General features: G+C 37.9%; 1 protein-coding gene across 1 annotated transcript in view; it reads right to left on the minus strand.

Annotated features, from left to right (window-relative positions):
- The window catches only part of DERA (deoxyribose-phosphate aldolase), a 115,453-nt gene that overhangs the window by 2,410 nt on the left and 90,631 nt on the right, over positions 1 to 22,412 (minus strand). Inside the window, exon 7 of the mRNA XM_047740914.1 lies at positions 2,806 to 2,918. Within this exon, the coding sequence (XP_047596870.1) occupies positions 2,806 to 2,918 (113 nt within the window). The remainder of the gene's footprint in view (positions 1 to 2,805; positions 2,919 to 22,412) is intronic.

The raw sequence follows: 22,412 nt of genomic DNA on the forward strand, positions 1-22,412 counted from the left end.
AGGCAGGAACAATCGAGAAAACACTGCACAGCCCAAGAACTAAAACTCAGGCATTTGAACCCTGAGAGCCATTGATTCAATAGGTAGCCCCAACATGGGGTTAATGGCTAAAAGAATGCTAAACAAGAGAGACAATAAATGAATGGTCCCATACATGCTTGAAAACTTAGGGTTAACCTGGACGCCGCCATTTTCCCCACTACACCACACCCAATCAATCAACAGTCAAGTCCTCCCAATCTTCCCACCTTAATTTCTGTATGTCGCCCCACCCCCCACACACTTCCTTCATCCTCTCACTTCTGCTGGTTTAGTTTAGACCCTCATTAGTTCTCACTAACATTGGTCAGTCTCTCGTTTGGTCTCCCTGCCTCAGTCACTCATTCCCACACAGCTAAGCAGCAGCCGTCCACTGATCCTAACCCTATCTGCCTATTACCCAGGAGCCCAGGAGGCTCTGAAAGACTGCAGGGACATGGGGTGAGTACGGGAGATACATAGGATGAGACTAGTGTGAATAGGCCCCAAAAATCAATTAGCTGGTATTAGCATACATGTTAATCATAAGCGCATTTCTGTCAATTAGGCTGTGCTGCATGTAGATTTTTCCATACAGTTCAGTTGTGTCAGCAAGTCTGTTTGGCAACATTTCTAAAGAGAGGTTCTAGCATAAGTTTATCCTTTTTTTTTTTTTTAAGGGAGAGAATATGGAAAACATAAATCTGCAATGAAATCAGTTATGAAATATTAAACCTTTGCTGCTCAGAGTGACACTAATCATGGTCTGGAAGACGGCCCATCACATTTTAAAACACCCCTTAAATCAATGATGTAGAAAGTTTACAGTGTAAGGGCTGCCCAGGCAACTTGTCAACAACCTGAGAGGATGCTCCTGATTTGCAGATACATACACAGGTCCTCACTGTGTGAAATCAAATGTGACTCAAATGAATGGGATTTTACTTGCATCTGTCTGTTTCCTAATAAAACTGGGATGAACTTTATTACCTGAGGAAAAGGCCCATACAATTAAAAACAAGCACTGAGAGGCAGCAAAGAGTCCCTTCTTACTACACTCTGGCCTAGAACATGGAGCACTTAAAACTTTTATTGAAATTCTTTGCTTGTTGTCATGAGCTCTCTTGGGAAGGGCCTTGTTCATTTTGCATCCTTGTTAACAGAGGGTAACATGGCACACAGTTAACTACTCAGAACATGTTTGTTGAGAACACAGCAGGACTGTGTCTCCAATGGTGAGTTTTAACCCTGACTACAGAGCTTCCGAAACATACAGATGCCTGAGGATTACTTCTCCTCTGGAAGTGCGAGGGATGAGGGGCCCAGGCATCTCTAAACATAAAAAGCTTCATATTTATTTCGTTGTACTTTTGCAGAAAATAAGAACCACCGGTCTAAACGAATGGTGGTGGTCTCAGCTGAGGGGACCCAAGATAGAGTCTCTTTTTTAACGACTAAACTTTTTTTACTTGGGTCAGTGCAGAAAGGCTAACTGAAAGAAGAGATTACTCAAATGGAGTCAACTGTCATATGTAAGGTCACAGTAGCTATCTTTCCTATTTGTGCTTTTTTAAGACAGGAAGTTTTTCTGAAGGAGAAAATTCTGGAAGGAGTTCACTTCCTCTCAAACCCAGTACATTCTAAAAACGGTCTCCAGTTCCAAAATGAACCGAAGATACAGTCACATCTGAAGTCATCACATCTAGTTGGCAAAGGATTAAAGGTCTTTTTCGGGTTTCCATTTGGCAGAAATCCAGAGATTGATTTTAAAAGATGCCTTCTGAGGAAGGGCAGTCTCATTAAACAAAACAAAACAAAACAAAAACAAAAAGAAAAGAAAACCAAACTACCTTTCTCACCAGAGATGTTTAAAAAAAAAAAAAAATCCTTTGAGATAATTTGCAGCTAAACAAGCAACTAGAAGTGAAAAGGAAAATCCAAACTCATTTAAAAAAAAAAAAAAAAACCTCATACGCATTTTTCTCTTTAACTTCATATGTTTCAAAAAATATGTATTATTTTTCGAAAAGCTGACAAAAGCTAGCACACACCCTCCTCAGCTTAACAGTCTTCCAAAGAGCACATCCAACTGCCATAAAACGCAAAAATGGATATTTAATTCAAGAGCTATATAACGTCTAGCTACCTTTTCCCTGCTGTTTCACAGCATTTCATTATTTTGTTTAATAAGTTCATCTCCTCGAGAATTTTCTCTTCACCTCATATTATTAAAAGTAATAAGTTTTTCTGGACCGGGGGTTTCCCAACAGAAAAACCAATTTATGTGTGTCCTTCAATAATGACAGGAAAAGATTATTTCCCATTATATTGCATACTTTTCATATCACCACCACAGCTTATCATTCAATAAATGTTACTCTGCAATTCTTTCCATTCCTCAAGGAAGTTTAATTTCTGCATTAACCTGTTTTCGCTGGCCAACGCCTTACCAGAAAGCCTCTGTGTTGTAGCAGAATTAGTTCGTTAAAGAACCCATTTAGGAATCTCTTGTCAGTGATAAAATTGTCTTCAGTTAGTAAAAGCACATAAAGTGAGTTTACATCTTGATCACACATACTTACTCCCACACTCACACTCACTTTCTGTTAATCGCACATTTTTCTCCATGAATGTGTTCTTTTGTAATGAAAGGTAAATTAAACATTTATCTTCATAAAGGTAACTCATTCACACCTTCTGCATATAAAGACAGTTTTTGTGGCTGTAACTAGTATTATAAATAACATTCTCTTTACTCTAAAGAAAGATTTGCTGGCAATAACATACCTTGTTTCCAGTTTTCCAGAAGAAATCTCTAATGGCCCGTAGCATTACTATTGCTACCGGGAAAGTGGCATTTACTGTTTCTTTTCCAGTAGAGGTCTTAATAAAATCTGATCCTAAAACAAAAGGGAAAAAGAAAAAAAAAACCCTCCATGTTAATTAAAAACTTATTTTTACACTTTTTAGTCAGTGAAAGAAATGAGCTATGTAAATTTTTTTTTCCTGAGGAGCACAACTTTATATTTTGTTAGTTATTTGAAAAAGGAAAAATAAAATCTCTCTTTGAAATAATTCTGTCCATACTTCCCACCCTCCACCCCCAATTACTAGAAAATGAATGAAATTAAGTACCAATTGGGTTCTCACAGATTCTTGGGGCCCCTGCCTCCATATTTCCACATCATCAATGAAAATCAAGGTGGTTTATTTAATGCATAACTGAGATGAACAGAACAATGTTATGCTATGTGCTTAATATCATATATCACGGCACTTTACTGTAAAACTGCAGTGCTCACGCATTTTCCCCTCATTTTCTTGTGCTTGATGGGAAGTAAGAGTCCAGTTGTGACAACACCAGAAGAATGATTTGTACTGCACTGTTCCTTAAGGAAAGCACTGTCTTCCAATGAGATTCGGAGTTTCACGAAAGATGTCATGCTATTTCATAACCTACAAACACCTTAAACAACTTTCTGTCTCTTGTTTCTCACATGTGTCCTAAACCTGTTGATGTAGTTTAACAGAATAGCACAAGGAGACAAAGAAATTATTATAACCGTGTGCTATACTCTGTTCTAGGTGCTTAACAAGTAATAACTCAGCCACTCCTCACAACAACTGTATAAGGTAAGTACTAATACCCCATTTTAAAAGATGAAATGGAGATACAGAGTGGTTAAATAACTTGCTTGGGGTAACAGTTAAGTGAGGGAGGTAGAATTCTAACCAAAGTAATACAGCTGAACCAACAGGCTATAGTGTCTCCAAGAAACTTACCTAGGGTGACAAAGTCAGGTAGCCAAACAGAGATTCCATCTTCCATGTGGTTACCTACCCCTAAAACGTTCAAAATGCAGACCACAGAGCACAGTATGGGCACCACCAGGCTACCTACTAAAAATGCAGACTGTCGGGTCCTATACTAGTCCACTGAATCAGAATCTGAATATAAACAAAGTTCCCAAGTGAGTCCTGTGCAATTCACAGCCCTAGCCCACCGACTCTGTGGGACCATAGCTAATAAGGCTGACCTCTGAGACTCTCCCCAGGTCCGTCAAAGAAGTGGTCAATAGAAGTGGGGGAAAGATGTGGCTAAAACTTTCCCCATTAGTTTCAAATAGAAAAAATACTTCTACAGCTATTCTGTGGATGGAAAGATTCAAATCAACCTACCTTTAAGTAAATACACTGTGTGTAAGGCACAGTGGAAAATAAAACAACAAATAAGCCAACCCTTGACCTCAAAAGCATACATTCTAGGTGCAGTTGGAGAAGGAACATAAATCCTGAGTAATCACTTGAAGAGCTAGAAGTCAGAAGATCTGGTTTCATCTCCCAAACTTTCATGTCTATAAAATTCATCTGAAAATTCTTAGTTGCTTCATAGCTTTAATTCCTACAGGGAAGTAAAAGCTACAATCTATGTGAAAGCACTTTGAAAACTCTCAAGCATTCATAAATATAAATGGATTGAGGACCTAGGTAGGGTTTCAATCTGTAAATACATGATAGAAATTCGGATTTATGAAAGCAAGTCATCAGAAGCCTTTGGAGGGAGGGGTGTCTGCAGGCCCACTGAAGAATTGGAGACGTTATCTGTCTCGCATACATTCATCTACCAAACATCCACTGAGTGCTTACTATGTCCTAGACTGTTGTCGATACTGAGAAGAGACCACTAAACAAAATAATAAAGCTCCCACCCTTGTAAGCTGATTTTCTAGAAGAGAAAGACAATGAGCAAATATATAATAAATGTCAGACGGAGAGTTATGAAAAAAAGCAATGCAATGAGTTAGAGAGTGATGGAGTTGGGGAAAGGTAGCTATAGTTAAACAGTTACCAAAAAGGCATCTCTCAAGACTGAAATTCAAATAGAGACTGAATGAAAGGCATCTATGAAAAGAACCACAAGCAGGGAAATGCCAAGTACAAAAGCCCTGAAGTAGGCATGAGCTAAACTGATTGATGAATGAGTGAATGAATGAGACCACAGAAGCAAGGCCTGATCCCCACAGCACCAGAAATAAGACAATCAAGGGGATGAGAGCAAACAAGGGGATCCAAACAGATCTTAAGAGGGAGGGGAACATCCCCAAAGAATTCACAATGAGACCAAGATGTGCTTTCCTAAGGTGTAATACTGTCTTCTGAATCATTAGAAAGCTTTTGGGTACAACACCAGCTATCATCTAAATTCTTCCACGCATCTTAGAAAAGAAGATTATTACAAGACCAAAGCTACATTTGGAGGCCCAAGAAAAAGGTATGGTCACTTAAAAAACCACACAATTTAAAGTTAACCAAAAGAGCCAAACTCCTTTGAAAGAGTCCAGAGTTAGGGTAAGGGAGGAGATTCTCCTAACATATTTGGGAGGAGCAAAGAGAACACCTGTCATGAGAGCAACAAGGGCCCAGGTATAGTAACAACAGCCTGCACATCATGTGTTTGTCCCCCTTTCTTACTGTATTTTAGGAACATTTGAGGGCAGGTTCTTTCTAGGAACCAGGTATCTTTCTAGGAACCTGTATCCCCAGAGCATGACATACATTCAAGGCTCAATACATGAATTTTGGATGGATGGATGCATGGATGGATGGATGGATGGATCAAGTTGGTTGATAGATGGATGGCCACAGCTACCAAGAAAAAGCAAACTACAATATTTCCCATCTTTAACTGACTAATGAGAAAGGGAAGGCAGTTTTGAGTTTTATTCCAGTTCAGGTAACAAAACTGGACAGGTGGCTCAGAAGAATATATCATTTTACTTATTTTTAAATAAACTGTAAATTTTGGAGCAGATGTAAAGCTACAGAAACTTCAGCTAGTACAGTTTCCACATGCCCTACACCCAGTTTCCCCTATTATTAACAACATTTGTACATTTGTTATGATTGATGAGCCAAGATAGATATATTACTATTAACCCAAATTCATACTTTATTTAGATTTCCTTAGTTTTACTTAGAAGCCAATTGCATCCAGGATACTCTGATATGTACATTTATAATACTGCCATGGGTTCCTCTTAGTTGTGTCAGTTTCTTGGACTTGCCTTATTTTTATGACCTTAACAGTTTGAGGAGTACCGGTCAAGTATTTTGTAAAAGCTCCCTCAGTTGGGACTTGTCTGACATTTCTCTCATGATTAAACTGGGGTTTTGGGTTTCTGGGGAGGAAGACCATAGAGGGAAAGTGCCATTCTCACCATATCATATCAAGTGTACCTTCCATCAACATGATCCACCACTAGTGATGTTGACTGTACGCACCTGGGAGGTCGTGTTTGCTGGGTTTCTCTATTGCAAAGTCATCTCTTTTCCCTACTTTCCATACTGTCTGCCTTGGGAAGAAGCCCTTATGTGTATCCCACACTTAAGGAATAAGGAATTATAATTTACCACCTTTAGGGGGAATAACATCATAAATTATGTGGGCTTTTTTTGCATGAGAGATTTGTCTCCTCTCATTTGCTTATTTACAATTATTTATATCAGTACAGACTCAGAGATATTTATTTTATACTTGGCTTTATAATCCAATATTACTTTATTTCATTGCTCAAATGGTTCTAGCTTTGACCACTGGGGGCTCTTTCAGTTCCTTCCTATATCCCTTTGACACACCTCCATCAAGTAGAATTTTTGTTTTTTAAAGCACTTCCTTTGGTATTGCCAAATGCTCCAGGTTTATCTTTTATGCTTTCTGCTCTAGTCCTAGAATAAGCCATTTCTCTAAGGAGCCCTAGTTCCTCTTCTTAGAGGATGGTATTAGAACCCAAAATCTTGGTGCTAGGTGTACTCACTGCTACTGTGGGGTCTTGTTTCTCTCTGCTGCCTAGCAAGGAAATCTATGTATGTACACTAACCCATTTATACACACACATCTTTTAATAATTCCACATTTAGCAATCTATATTTGTATTAAACTAAACACGCATAATACTGATGACTCCAACTCTAACCCATTACCGCATGGATCACTCCAGCCCCCTCCCCCTTCTTTACCTGTAAACTTCCACTTCAACAGTGAGAAACCAAACACTGACATCTGTCACTCATTTCATTGTTCACATTCAGTCTCCACACATAACGCTCTCAGAACTGTTACCTACACCATGGGAAACAACTTTATCAAAGCCTATACAGTGCTCATGTGCATCTTCCTGTATCCTTAGCTTTACAGCCCACACTTGCTTACAGATTTTTTTTTTTTTTTTTTTGAGAGAGAGAGGTGGGGAGCAAGAGCAAGGTGAGGTGCAGAGGAGAGGGAGAAGCAGACTCCCCGCTGAGTAGGGAGCCTGACTCGGGAATCAATCCCCAGACCCTGGGATCATGACCTCAGCCGAAGGCAGACGCTTAACCGACTGAGCCACCCAGGGACCCAGCTGACCCTCATTTATAATGTTATTCAGGTCAGCACCTTTCTTCCTACCTCCTTCAGGGAGGCCGTTTCATATATTTTTAATACAGTTAAAGATTCTTTGCTCACAGTCCACATTCTATCTTGGAATCCCCTGATCATGTAAATGATTTTTCATTTGCATACATTAAAGTTCAGTCTTCACGGAGGTTCTAGTAGTTCGACAAACATATAGTGTCGCATATGCATCATTACAGGCTTGCACAGAACACTCTCCCCACACTAAAAATCCCCCATGTGCCACATTTGTATCTCCCCCCACCGTGCCAACAACCACTGATCACTTTACGATGGCAACCATTTTGCCTTTTCCAGAATGTCATGTGTAGGAATCATCCAGCCTTTTAGGCTGCCTCTTCACTTAGCAATATGCATATAAGGTTTAATACTCATGTCTTTTCATGCCTTGACAGTTCATTTCTTTTTATTGATAAATAATATTCCATTGTATGGATGTACCCTAATTTGTTTAACTATTCACCTATTAAAGGATATCTTGGTTGCTTCAGTTTGGGGCAATTACGAATAAAGATGGTACAAACATTCATAGGCAGGATTTTGTGTGGACATAAATTTTCAAATCAGTTGGGCACATACTGAGAGGGGCAAATGCTAGAATATATGGTAAGACCATATTTTGCTTTGAAAGAAACTGCCAAATTATCTTCCGAAGATTCTGCATTCCCAACAGCAGGAATGAGAGTTCCTGATGCTCTATATCCTCACTAGCAATTGGTGTTATCAGTTTTTGGATTCTATCCAATCTAATTGGTGGACATCTAGATTACGCACATATTTTTGTTGGCTCATACCCAAATAATCAATTTATGGATTGCTGTTATGAATGATAGTAGTTCTGAATTTCAAATTCCCATGGTTTACACTGCTAGTAGATGGAAAGGCAAGAGACCTTCTATATTAATATTGTATCATGCAACCTTGGTAAACTCACTCAGTAGTTTTCAAGAGCCTGTTGGTCTGGGGGGGTGGATTTTTTGCTCTGTGAACAAAGACAGTTTTATATGGTTCCTCCTGTATTAATTTCTTGGGGTGGTTGTAACAAATTGTAATAAACTCGGTATCTTAAAGCAACAGCAATTTATTTTCTAACAGTTCTGTAGGGCAGAACTCCAAAATCAAGTTGTCAGCAGGGATGCACATCTTGTGAAGGCTTGAGGGAGAAATCTGTTCCCTAAGTCGCCCAGCCTCTTAGAGCTGCCAGCGTTCCTTAGCTGCATCACTCAGACCTCTGCCTCCATCTTCACATTGCCTTCTCTTCTGGGCAGAAACTGTCTCTTCCTCTGCCTCTCTCTGATAATAACGTTTGGGATGGCATTTAGGTCCCACTTGGATAATCCAGAATAATCACTTCATCTCAAAGAGCCTTCATTTAATCACACCTGCAAAGACCCTTTTTCCCAAATGAGGTAATAGTCACAGGTTTGCAGGGGAAGGGGGGTTAGGACGTGGTCATATCTCTGGGACCCATTATTGGCCTGCCCCACTTCCCAATCTAATTTCCTTCTTCTGTCTTCTTGCACTAGCTAGGACTCTCCAGTACAGTGTCAAATAGGAACATTCTTGGTGTATTCTTAGGGCAACTTTCTGGGAATGGTGTCTAGTTTCTCAGAGTGTGTTAGTTAAAGGTTGTTGGTAGATGTTCTTTCTAGTATTCCTAGTCTTCTGATAGCTTTTATTATAAATGCATGTTAAAATCTGTCAAATGACTCATCTGTGTAATTTGATAAGACCATATGATTTTTCCCCTGTAATGTACTGATATGGTGGATTACATTACACCGAACCAGTCTTGCATACCTGGAGTATATCCCCCTTGGTCATCGGATACAATTCTTTTTATCCATTGTTGAGCTCATTTTGCTAATATGTTGTTCAGGATTTTTTTTGCATTTATGTTCATAAGTAATACTGATCTATAGTTTTCCTTTCTTGCAATATCTTTATGTGGCTTTGGTATTGGGGTAATGATGGCCTCACAAAGTGAGTACTCTCTTCTTCAATTTTCTGGAAGAGATGGAGAATTGGTAATATTTCATCCTTAAATGTTTGGTAGAATTCATCAGTGATACCATCTTTGGCCAGTGCTTTCCTTAATTTCCTTTTAATTTTTCAATAATTTAATAAATTATTAAATAAATACTAAAGAAAATTATTTTATAATATTCTGGAATTAAAATATAGTTTTATAATAGGTTATAACATAGTTTATGTAAATAAATACATGCTTGTATATTTATTATTATATATAATATTTACAAACTAAATAAAATTAAAATAATTTCCTTAATAGATATGGGCTCATGTGGACCATTTCTCCTTGCAGATATTAATCCAACTTGAAAATCAATAATCAGTTTAAATGTTAGTGGTCTAAATACACTAGTTAAAAATCATAGATTAACAAAAAACAAGGCCCTTCTATATGTTGTTTATGAGAAATCCACTTTAAAAATAAAGATTTAGAAGATTAAAAATAAAGGGATGGAAAAAGATACATTAATCAAAGTAAAGCAGAGTACCCATATTAATTTTGGACAAAGCAGACTTCAGAAAAAGGAATATTATCAGGGATAAAAAAGGGTCTTACATTATGATAAAGGGGTCATTTCTCCAAGGAGACACAATAATCCTAAACATGTAGGCAACTAATAATAGAGAATCAAAATATGTGAGGCAAAATTTGATAGAACTGAAAAACAGACAAATCTATCACTATAGCTAGAGACTTCAAAACCCCTCTCTCAGTAATTGATAAACAGGGAGAACATGAGCAAAGATATATTTAACTTTAACAGAATTATCAGTTATCAAGATCAAACTGGTATTTATAGAAAGTTTTAAAAACAAAAAAAAAAAACAGCAAACTACATATTTTCAAGTTCACAGAGGACATTCATTAAGATAGGGCTCTTTGTCTTATTTTTCTTTCTTAATATTTATACCTCTTTTTCTGCTTTCCCTGGATTTAACTGAACATTTTATATGGTTTCATTTTATCTCCTCTCAGCATATCAATTATACTTTCTTCTTTATATTTTCTTTACTGGTTGCCCTAGCATTTTCAAAATACATTTTTAACAAATTTAAGTATACCTTCAAATAATAGTCTACCACAACACAGGTACTGCAGGTACCTTAAACAAAGTATTCCTAATTCTTCCCTCCTATCCCATCCATGTGGTATTAATTACCCAGTACACTATTGCTATTATTTTAAACAGTTATCTTTTAGGTCAATTGAAAAAGAAAAGTAATTTATTTTTATTCTTCATGTATTCCTTCTCTGACATTCTTTTTTTTTTTTTTTTTAAGATTTTATTTATTTGTCAGAGAGAAAGGGAGAGAGAGCGAGTGCAGGCAGACAGAATGGCAGGCAGAGGCAGAGGGAGAAGCAGGCTCCCTGCTGAGCAAGGAGCCCAACGCGGGACTCGATCCCAGGACGCTGGGATCATGACCTGAGCCGAAGGCAGCTGCTTAACCAACTGAGCCACCCAGGCGTCTCTCATTCTTCTTTTTTTTTTAATGGAGATGAGAGTTTCTGATATATGTCATTTTCCTGTTCCTTACAGAACTTTTTTAAACATTTCTTAGGGGGCAGGTCTGCTGGCAACATAGTCCCTGAGTTACATAAGTCCAAGTGCTTTCACTTTTGAAGGAAAATTTCACTGGATATAGATTTTTTGCTTGGGATTTTTTTTTTCCTTTGAACATTTAAGTACTTCATCTACTCACTCCTTGCTGACATGGTTTCCAGTGAGAAGTCTATTGTAATTACTTCCTTTGTTTTCCATAGGTACGGTGCTTTCTTTCTCTGGCTTTTTTCAAGATTTTCTATTTGTCTTTGGTTTCCTTCAGGTTGATTTTATATATTTAGGTGTAGTTTTTTTTTGCTTGGCTTGGTTTTTTCCATATTTATCCTGTGGTGTTCTCTGAGCTTCCTGGATCCATGGTTTGGTTCTCTGTCATTAAGTTTGGAAAATTCTCAGCCATTAATTCAAACATGTTGTCTGTTCCATTTTCTCTTTCTTCTTCTTCTATTTCAATTATCCATGTGTTACACCTTTTGAAATTGTCCCTCAGTTTTTGTTCTGTTTTTCTCATCCTTTTATCTCTTTATTTATGTTTCAGTTTCGGAGGTTTCTTTGAATTTATCTTCATGGTCACTGATTCTATCCAGTCTTCTAATGAGTCTGTCAAGGCATTCTTCATTTCTGCTGCAGTGTTTTTGATTTCTAGCTTTTCCTTTTGTTTATTTCTTAGAATTTCTACCTCTCTACTTACCTGGCCTATCATCCTTCCATGTTGTCTATTTTTTCCATTAGAATTATTAACATATTAGTCACAATTATTTTAATTTTCTCTTTCTGATAATACTAACATCTATGTCATGTCTGAATCTGGTTCTGATGCTTGTTTTTTCTCCACAGACTGTGTTTTTTCTTGCTTTTTAACATCTCTTGTAACTTGTTGTTGGAAGCCAGATATGACATAGGAACAGAGGCCTTTCGTGTGACATTTTATGCTAATCTGGCCAGGAGCTTGGCTGTGTTTTATATTTGCTGTAGTCACCAGTGCCAAAGTCTTCAATGCTATAGTATCCTTATTTTTTGTCTGCCCTGTTTACTCTAGGCTTCCTACGTCTTCCTCCTCAGAAAGAGTCCCTGTTTTTAAGCTCTGTTAGCTGTAATCCATTAGATTACTGGAGTCCTGTTGGTGCGGTATTAACGAATAGGGGAGAACAAGCATTTCATAATTCTATGATTAAACTTCAGTCTTTCAGTAGACTTTAGGTTATAACCTTCACAAATGTGTCTTAGCTTTTCTATCCCACTTTGATGAGGCAGGAAGAGTCAAAGGGAAATGCTCTCCCAGGTGAGATATGATTCTAGCAAGTTCTTTTGCCTTGGAGAGCAGGCCTTCGTTAAGGAGAATGCTTTGTACATATTTTGCAAAGATTATCTCCCCGCCACCCCTGCCACCAGAGCCAAGAGATCTTTCTCAGCTCTTCACTGTGAGAACCTAGGGTTCCTGAAGGTAAGACCAGCAAAAGTGCTGGCATCACACTCAGCTTCCAACAAGTTGCTACAATTATCACTTAAGTGTTTTTACCAGTTTATGGCTCTAATAGATCTTGGTTGACTCTCAGGAGTCACCATCTCTCCAGACTTTGAAGTAGCAGCTTACCCTGAGACCTAAGTTCTTGAGGAAGCATAAGGTCTGACCACTTGATATTAGTGTTTAAAGACAGTAAATTTGGTGTGTTTTGGATGGGCTGAGGATAACTAAGAGCCAGAGACCACACAAGAGATTAAAATGGCAGTTCAGACATACAGCTTTTTCTTTATGTCCAGGAATAAGACTTAATTATACAAAAGACTTTATATATACATATATATATATATACATATATACATATATATATATACATACATACATATATACAAATCTTATATATACAAAGAATTATACATAAGACTTTAATTATACAAAATACTTCAGAAAGTACATTAGCATTTTACTACTGTCAAAAGAACAATGGATTTTCCAGTGGGACTAAGTGGGCACACACTTTTGTTTTACTTCTTATTTTAATATTGCTTCCCTTGCCCCTCTGCTAAAACAAAATTACCTTAGAGAAATAAATGCTAGATTTCAAATTACCAATATCACAAAGCACCATAAACTCTCCTCAGGGGTCATGTAAATCCAACACTGACCAAACTCACCTCTGCTCAGCTTCAGGAAAAAAACCTTCTGAGAAAATATCTCACAATTAAAACAGCTATCCATTATAAATGTTCCTCCATCAGTGCCCACAATTTCAAGGAAATGACTAAACTAGGAGATAAAAGGCTTGAAAAGTCCAAAGTAACACATTAAATGGACCAGAATTCAAATGTGGTTAGTTGGAATTAACATTAATAATAAATTTATAGTATTATATGCAATTGTATGTTTTTAATTTTCTTAATCTGAAATCTCTAGCACAATACTTTTTTTGTGGTCTAAAGCAACTCAAAGCTTTTCTAAGGTCTGTAATTACAAGTCTCCATGGTACAGTTTCATTAAAAACTTTCATTAAACAACAGCTGCCCTTGTATATGGTCTTCTAATCAATTTGGTCAAACAGAATGACTTCTAATCAGCTGTTGATAAAAATAGAAGATGAAATTTTAATTCTAATAGATTAACCACAAACTCAAGACAGTCTTCAAAATCCATCTAGCTCTATTCTCCAGTGGATTTAATGACTATTCAGCAACTCATTACTAAATAGAACAAGATGAACATTTTCCAGTTCATTAAAGAAATGTACTATGTATTTTTGCATTGTCCTCATGATTCGTTACAGGGAGTCTTAATTACAAGATAATGGATAATGGTTATTAAATGCAGACTGCAGTAATGAAGCTCTATTCATTTGCGAACCTCAGAGACTGCAAAGAGAGGAAAATAAAATTACTAGCTTCAAAAGATTAACGGATCAAATTATTATTCAATTTTGAAAATCTCATTCAGACTTCATAGAAACAAGAAGAGATTAAAAACTAGTATTAAGACCACAGTAGTACATTAAAAAAAAATAATATCTTAAGGCTATTACTGCATAATAAGCTTCAGATGTGATTATTAGAAAAACATATAGCTAACAATGGGAAAACATACATTTTTATTTCCCGAACAAATCTTATTTATGAGATAGGAAGTTACTAGCAGGATCTTAAAGACAGTTGTGGCGAACACGGAAGATCCACAAAAGAACAGCACAATGAAGGTATTATTAACATTTTATACTTTGCTAATGAAAAATAGGATTTAAAATCAACTGCTGCTTGAGAAAGCTTGTCATTAAGCGGAATTCATGCCAACCCTATAATAAGAGCTTTTGGGCACATTATTCATTAGCACCATGTTTTCCATAGCTCTCTAAGAAATTACCGATTAAAGTTAGCAAGAGAGTTTTGCATGGTGATTCTGATACTAATTTATACTTGCAATCTGCAATGGGCCACTTTTTTTTTTTAAACAAATATAACACGCAGAAATATGAAGCCCCAGATGAAAACATTTTCTTTCAGACTATGTTCTTTCATTCAACATAGACTTGACAATAATTTCGGGTGAGATAGAAAGGTCCAGTGTTACAGCTGAAGAACTGGCCAGGCTGAAGGCGGAAGCAGAGGGCCCTGGGGGAGGTAATGGTATGGTGCTAATACTCAATCTGGTGACAATTAAACCACAATGACATCCTTACATGGTCCAGGGATAACAACTAACCTTGTGAAAGGGGAAGTTTTTTAAAAGAGAGAGGAAAAGCTTAAGAAGGAAAGAAAAAAATGAAAACACCTGCTTTCTCCGTTCTTTCCTTCAATCTAGAGAGTGAGATCTGAAAATACTCCTCAGTTGGTCTAGTCCGTCATGTGAGCAAGGCAACAGAGCATCATAATTAAGCAGCAAGGCATGTTCAAGCAGAATGGCAATCAGAAAGCAATCACAATCTCGGAGTTAGAAAATATCTCAAATACCCCAAGGGTAAGATTAGTTCATGATAACCACATTCTTTGCAGTTGCCTTCCCCCCTCAATAAAAATAAAAACGTGGCCATTTAAAATAATGCAGAACAGTATGATTCAAATGGAAAACAAGGTGAGGACTCTGACTATATAATCCTTGGTAATTGACAGTAATGTCCCTGGGAGAATATTCTAAACCATTACGCTAACCATACAAAGATATGTGTTAGAACTGCTTGACGCAAACAAGAGTCCCTGAGTTACCTCTAATGTGGTAAGTTTCCCTTCACTTCTAAAACTTAGGTGATTTGAAATGAGTTTCAGAACTGTAATAATGCTAGAGATGGAGTTTCCAGTCAATGCAAACAACATCTCTTCTAGAGGAGATGTAAATTATTTACTCTTTCAAACAACTCTAAATGTTTTGTTTTTCATTTTTTTTAACAAAATTGGAAAAAGAAAAGGATTATTGAATTCAACTGTTTACAAGGCCATACTGTCAGCCAACTGAGAAACGACAGAATGTTTCCTAAACCTCGCTCGTCTCTTCCTCTAATTTTTCTTTATTTTAAAGAGAGAGAGGAAAAGAGAGTGAAAGCACGTGTGAGAGCAGGAGGAGGGGCTAAAGGGGAGGGAGAAGGACAAGCAGACTCCGTGCTAAGCACGGAACCCCACCAAGGGCTCCATCCCATGACCCTGGAATAATAACCTGAGACAAAAGTAAGAGTCCGAACACAAGCAGGGGAAATAGGGAAGGGAGAAGCAGGCTCCCCACTGAGCTGGGAGCCCGATATGGGGTTCAATCCCAGGACCCTAGGATCATGACCTAAGCCAAAGGGAGACACTTGAGGACTGAACCACCCAGGCGCCCCAAGATGGGATCGGGGCAAACTCAAGGTTGCTGGGGGATGGAGGGGGGTAGGGAGAGGTTGGTGGGATTATGGACACTGGGGAGAGTATGTGCTATGGTGAGTGCTGTGAAGTGTGTAAGCTTGACAAATCACAAACCTGTACCCCTGGGGCAAATAATATATGTTATAAAAATAAAAATAACAACAATAATAATAATAATAAAGCAAGAGTTGGAAGCCCAACCGAGTCACCCAGGTGCCCCTAATTTTTAATATTGTATTAGTGCTCCTGAGGATGTTTGTGAATATCAGTTCAGAAATGAGCTCCGAAAATTAGGCTGCACTTCTGAGTTTTTGGGTTTTTTAAAAAGACTATTTTTTTGAGAGAGAGAGCATGAGAGGGGTAAGGGTCAGAGGGAGAAGCAGGCTCCCTACTGAGGAGGGAGCCAGATGTGGGACTCGATCCTTGGACTCCGGAATCACGACCTGAGCAGAAATGCAGACACTTAACCGAGTCACCCAGGTACCCTGAACTTCTGAGTTTTTACTTCTCTTCTTCTACTCCCACTTTTGAGTAAGGCCTTCAGGAAGGGAAGTTGAGATAAATGAGCCCTAGAAGATTTGCAATTAAAACAAAGGTTCTGGAATTAAGATAATGGGTTGCAAAACTTTGTGAATATACTAAAATCCCCTGAACTGCACACTTTCAAGGTGAATTTTATCTTATGGGAATTACATCTCAACTTAAAATAAAAAAGCAAAAGAGAATGTATTCATGAGAAAGAGGGAGAAAAAAAAAACTATCCAATAAAATTAACTCTAGAGGCACCTGGTGGCTCAGTCGTTAAGAGTCTACCTTCAGCTTGCACCACGATCCCGGGGATCCTGGGATAGAGCCCCACATTGGACTCCCTGCTCAGCAGGAAGCCTGCTTCTCCCTCTCTCTCTGTCCTGGCTTGTGTTCCCTCTCTCGCTGTCTCTGGTGAATAAATAAATAAAATCTGTAAAAAATAAAATAAAATAATAAAACTAACTCTAAGTAAAATTATCAGTAAGTTGACAAATCAAGTATGTATAATCAACTGTACCCTCACCCCTTTCTTGAACTCATGTTTAAAGGCAACACCTAGTCCTCTCTGTAAGTGGTTCCCACCAGCTCCCAAGTAGGACATCCACAATCCAGGCTTCCTCTCTAATTGTCATCAACCATTACAACATAACATTTAGCTGTCATTGCTTGAAATAGATATGCTACCTGTTGACAATGTTTTGCTCAGTAGATGGAAGTTAACAAATGAACAGCACTCATATTCAAAGCACTAACCAACTTGAAGCACTACTTTTGAAGAAAAAATACTTCAACACACTTAACATTATAGTTCCTTGAAAAGATTCTGGAAGAGTGGCACCAACACTGATAATTTCATGCTGGTCAAAGAGAGAGAATTTTAATGAAAGGACCTTTGAGGACCAGCTCAATGATGCCTTCTGGGATTCAGAGAGCACCCTGTGCAGAGTCTGGGGCCATACTGTTCAAGATGGTAGTCACTCACCGATACAGCTACTGAGTGTTGTTGATCCCAACTGGGATGTGCCAGAAGAGCAAAAGGCACAAAGGGATTTAAAGATTTAGTATAAAAAATGTAATGTCAAATGTTTCAGGGGCACCTGGGTGGCTCAGTGGGTTAAAGCCTCTGCCTTTGGCTCCAGTCATGATCCCAGGGTCCTGGGATCGAGCCCCGCATCAGGCTCTCTACTCAGCAGGGAGCCTGCTCCCTCCTCTCTCTCTGCCTGCTTGTAATCTCTGTCAAATAAATGAATAAAATCTTAAAAAAATGTTTCATAAATAAGTTTAAATTGATTACACACTGAAATGATATATATTGGGTTAAATAACATACATTATAATTACTTCCACCTGTTTCTTTTTACTTTACTAATGTAGTTATTACAATTTTTTAAATTATATTATCTCTATTAGACAGCACTAGTCTAGAGCTTCAATGGGACACCAAAGTCTGTAATCACTCTGTGTAGGCTACAATTTGATGTCCTTTTAAATTAACATCCTTTACATGTTGGTTTAAATTTATTTAGGAAAAAAAGGTTGAATTCTGCCTTAGAGGGAGAGTAAGAAGATCCCTGGTGATAGCACTTACCTATTCTCTTATCCAAGCAATTCAGCTCTGCCCTCAAATCTGAATCCTTCACTCAGCCAAACAAAAGCTCTGTAATTAACCAGACCTGCCTTTCTTGAAAAGTGTAGATTATTCATCTGGAGAACTAAGAGCATGTCCCTGGAATATCTCATACCCAATCCCATTCATATACTGTAGAGGAATTCTAGTAACTGCAAAATTCTAGTAACTGCAGAGAAAACCACCATTTTCAATGGTTTCAATATGTTTTATGGGTTAGCACCCTAGGAAATTGGCCAGCTGACCATCCCCTAATCCTGTCTAGAATTGGCCTTGCTTTCAGTTTTCAAACAGACAGGACTAAGTCTAAAACTTCATTGACCATATATGCCTTGTGCTTACAGCTCTGTGCTCAACCCAACCACTCACCTTCTCAACCCTTCCATAGCCACTCAACTAATACTTACTGGCCATCTACTAAGTACCAGTACCATTGTCCACATGTAGACACAGCAGCATGTACAAGTCAAGGCTTTCCTTTACAGGACTCTGTACCATTAGAGGCAACAATGACTTAGGTATAGATGTTATATTCACTTTCTCTTAGTCTGGCTACTTAAATTAAAAAAAAAAAAATCTTTATCTGTCTCCATCACATTACCCTCAGTTTTTCAGAGAGCACTGTGGCAGTGCTGAGAAGAAAAAAATGAGATTCTTGAGATTAGGCTAGTACCCTATGATCAAACAAAAATACCAGAAATACCCACAAGCATTGTTATTGTATAGGTGTAATGGTTTGGATAAAGTAGAAAAGCGTTTCAGATGCAATATAAAGTGAAAACATCAATCTGTAAATCAAGTTACTGATGCCAAATGCCTCAAAATCAAAATGCTTTCCTTTTTAGCCAGCCCCTGCAGCCGAACTTACTGATGTAGGGAATTACTATGTTAAGCAAATATCCTCTATTGATATGGTAGTTTTAAAGTCATCTTATCTTAAAATGACACAAGCATATCTAACATATTCTTTTTTCCCTCCGCATTTGATGGGAGGAAAAAGGGAGATGGAACCTCAGTACAAGGTAAAATGTGATTTGCTATCACTAAACTTTGGCAAAGAAGAGTAAAATGAAGAAGCATTTTAACAAAATAACAAGGTAGATATGCTTCAAACAACTGAATTTCATTTTGATTGTGCTTTCTATTGTCACTAGCAAGTTTGGAATGTATAGTATATATTAACATTAAAAGTCAGGTATGCTTGTGTGGAATCTATTAACTTGAGAGAAAATTACTCAAATTGAAGAAATAGCTGCTTAAAATGGATTTAGAAATACATTTTACTGAACAAAGCAAGCTAGAAAATTAGGCTACTTTATCAGGATTAGAAAGTGCTATGAATTTTAACACAAAGCTTTTAAAAACAATGCAGAGCATATTTGAGATTATCATACCTCAATGTCATCATAAATCTTTTTTTTTTCCAACAATGGATGCTAAGTGTGTAGACTTACTTTCGACAGTGACCTGTCTTTCATAAAAGAAGTTGTGTTAGTTTTTCTGTGGGGAGTTTTATCTCTAGGTGATTGTTTCACTGTACCTGGAGACTCCTATCATATGCTTCTCATTAGCGGATCTACAGATGGGTACACCTTGAAAAGGCTCAGAACAGAAAGTATTTGCCATGTGGATCCTTGGAGTTGGCCCCTGGGGTCACCACAGTTAGCACTTGCCAACCCCTTCCAAAAACAATGCTGCCTCTCTCATACTGTTCACAGTTTTCACGTTAGAATTCTGTCTCTATTTCTCAAGGAGGCATGCCTTCATTTTTAGCTTTCTTCCTCCTTTTTACTCCGCCAACACCAGAGGCCTTGAGTCCTCCATCAAAAGAGGTATGTGCCGGCAAAGGAGAAAGTGCTAGAACCCCACACAGCTCCTCTATGGGGGTAGGGGGGATTGTCTCTAATCAGAAAGTGTCACCACCACTTCTGCCAAGTCGTGTGCCTCACTGGGATATCAGAATCCCTCACGAATTCCTAAAAACACAGGAGGCAAGGAGAAAAGAGGGAAAGGGAAGTCTGTGAACTAGGTAGGGAGAACGGTCCTGACCTAGACTCTGCAAAAGTCATGGACTAATACAACAGGCTTGAGAGCTGGATCCATTTTGCATATTCACTCAAACTCATCTAGGATCTCCCTGGATGTCACACTTTTTTTTTATTTTTATTTTTTAAAAGCACTGCCTTGCCAATGAATATATATGCCTGAATTTCCCTCATAGCAGAAAGGCTATGGGTTCCTTTCCCGGAACTAAATAGAAATAGAAATAACATATAACCATACGGTAATGATGTATATTTCAGACAAACAGCTTACACTACACACTTAATATGGAGGTTTTATCTGTCTCTCACAGAACTTCCTATTACAAAACTAATACGTTTGATTAAAAGGCTATTCATTTTTAGGAGATTCCCCCCCACCAGAAAACAGAATATAAATAGTTTCTTAACATGTATAAGTTAGGTCTTTACCTACCCTCCCTTTTAAACCTACATTTAAAATTCTCGATACATATTTAATGTTTTTAATATTACCTATATAATTGCTTTGAGTGTGGCATTTACTTCCTTCCTCGGAAGTACATGTTATATCACAGATATAATTTCTCCCAGGTATTTCAGGGAGCCATTAAATGTCAAAATCCAAAGTGAACACAGAGGTAACTCAAAAATGTAAAACCTCGGTGAAGAAAAAATTTCAGCTGTTAAAAAAGTTTATTACCAAAAATAGGAAATGGGATTCACAATGATAACCTATAAGGTAAAATGGCATTTAAAAAACTGGGTTAGAGACAGTTCACAGTGTCAACTTAAGTTGGAGATCCATATACTTGTGTTTCTGTCAGAAATACCATAAATTTACTCTTGAGAAAGAAGATTTTCTGAGTTGACCTGGCCCATTTTTTTTTTTTTTATATCTTACACATGGAAACTAAAGAGCACAACATTTTTTAAGTATGAGGAGCTAAAAAGTGTTGTAATATGGAAAGGACAGATAAGACAGGTTTGATCATGGCATTTTTTCATCTCCAACCTTCAACTGCTTAAAGAATAACACTTTAGGATTTCCACTTGCTAGGATCTGAATCTAATCTAGTATTCACTGTTCTCCTGCTACTCACTCACAAGCGTCTCAGACTCCAGGCAACTCTGATGCCGATGATGCCACAGCAGTAACAGTGGTAGAAGTGAAGGAGTAGGTCCCCCTTTCTGAGAACTCACCAGGTGCTTGACTCCAGCTAAACCCTTCATACATCTACCCTCATTTAATCTTTAGGGTAACTTCAAAGACAGGTGCTCTTAGGATCTCCACTGACTAATGAAAAAAACAGGGATTACAGATATTGACCTATGACCACAGTTTTTAAATGTCATGAATGGAATGTAACACAGCTTTTTCTAAGTCCAGCCTCTTAACCACTACACACCCCTGCCTCCTAACCTAGACTAGTTACTGTTTGGCAAAACACCCTCTGCCCTATTAACTTTGTACTCTCTATTCTTTCTCTCTCAGTCAAAATCTTGTCTGGTCGAGTTGAAATGTTTCCTTCAATAAGAAGTGGCACCTTAAATTAACAGATTAACAGAGGGCATCCCTCTCTACAACCATGACACAAAGTATCATCCTCCCCACACCCTCCCATACACATGCTCTGCTCTACCCAGCTGAGGACCCCTACAATACTACCAACTACACTTATCCAGGCCTCTTACTCCCCACTCCACCCACGTTCGTTAATCAGACAGGAGTCTGTGTCCAGCTTAATAAAATGTGGATGGAAAAGTAGCAAATGAAAGGGGATTCAAGAAAGCTGTCAGGAATTATTAGGAAAAGCTAAAAGTGAAAAGCCACAGAAAAACAGAGTTTTCTGCTAGAGAAGCAACCATCTGAGCGACAGTCAATGAAGCATCTACATACCAGTTGTATGAACAAGTTATGGAAGAAACTGAGAGAAAGTAACTGTCTTATCAACAAACAGAGAATATGGGGAGCTCTAGCAATAGTAGAAAATGCAGGAAGAAACTGAGGTACAAGTCTTAAAAAAAAAAAAAAAGCAAGTTGGAGAAGATACGGGGCCTGAATAAGTTGAGAAATTTCTCTATATATCTGCCCTCACTCCTCAGCCAGTGAAGACATACTCTTTGAGGGCCATAACTACCTCATTCATCATGATATTGGTCATATACAACTAGCACAGTGGTCAGAATATAAACTCAATAATGGCACAATCCACATGAATTCCCTATCAGTCAAGCTTTAGTGAAACTTCATGACCATACTGAACACAAATGAACTCTTCAATGATTCCACAGCTGCCTACTTGTATAAACAAATTATTTTTATTTCATTAATTCTCTTTAATCAACACTTAACA

This window comes from Lutra lutra, chromosome 8 (assembly GCF_902655055.1).
Source record: "Lutra lutra chromosome 8, mLutLut1.2, whole genome shotgun sequence".
In the NCBI taxonomy this organism is placed as follows: Eukaryota; Metazoa; Chordata; class Mammalia; order Carnivora; family Mustelidae; genus Lutra; species Lutra lutra.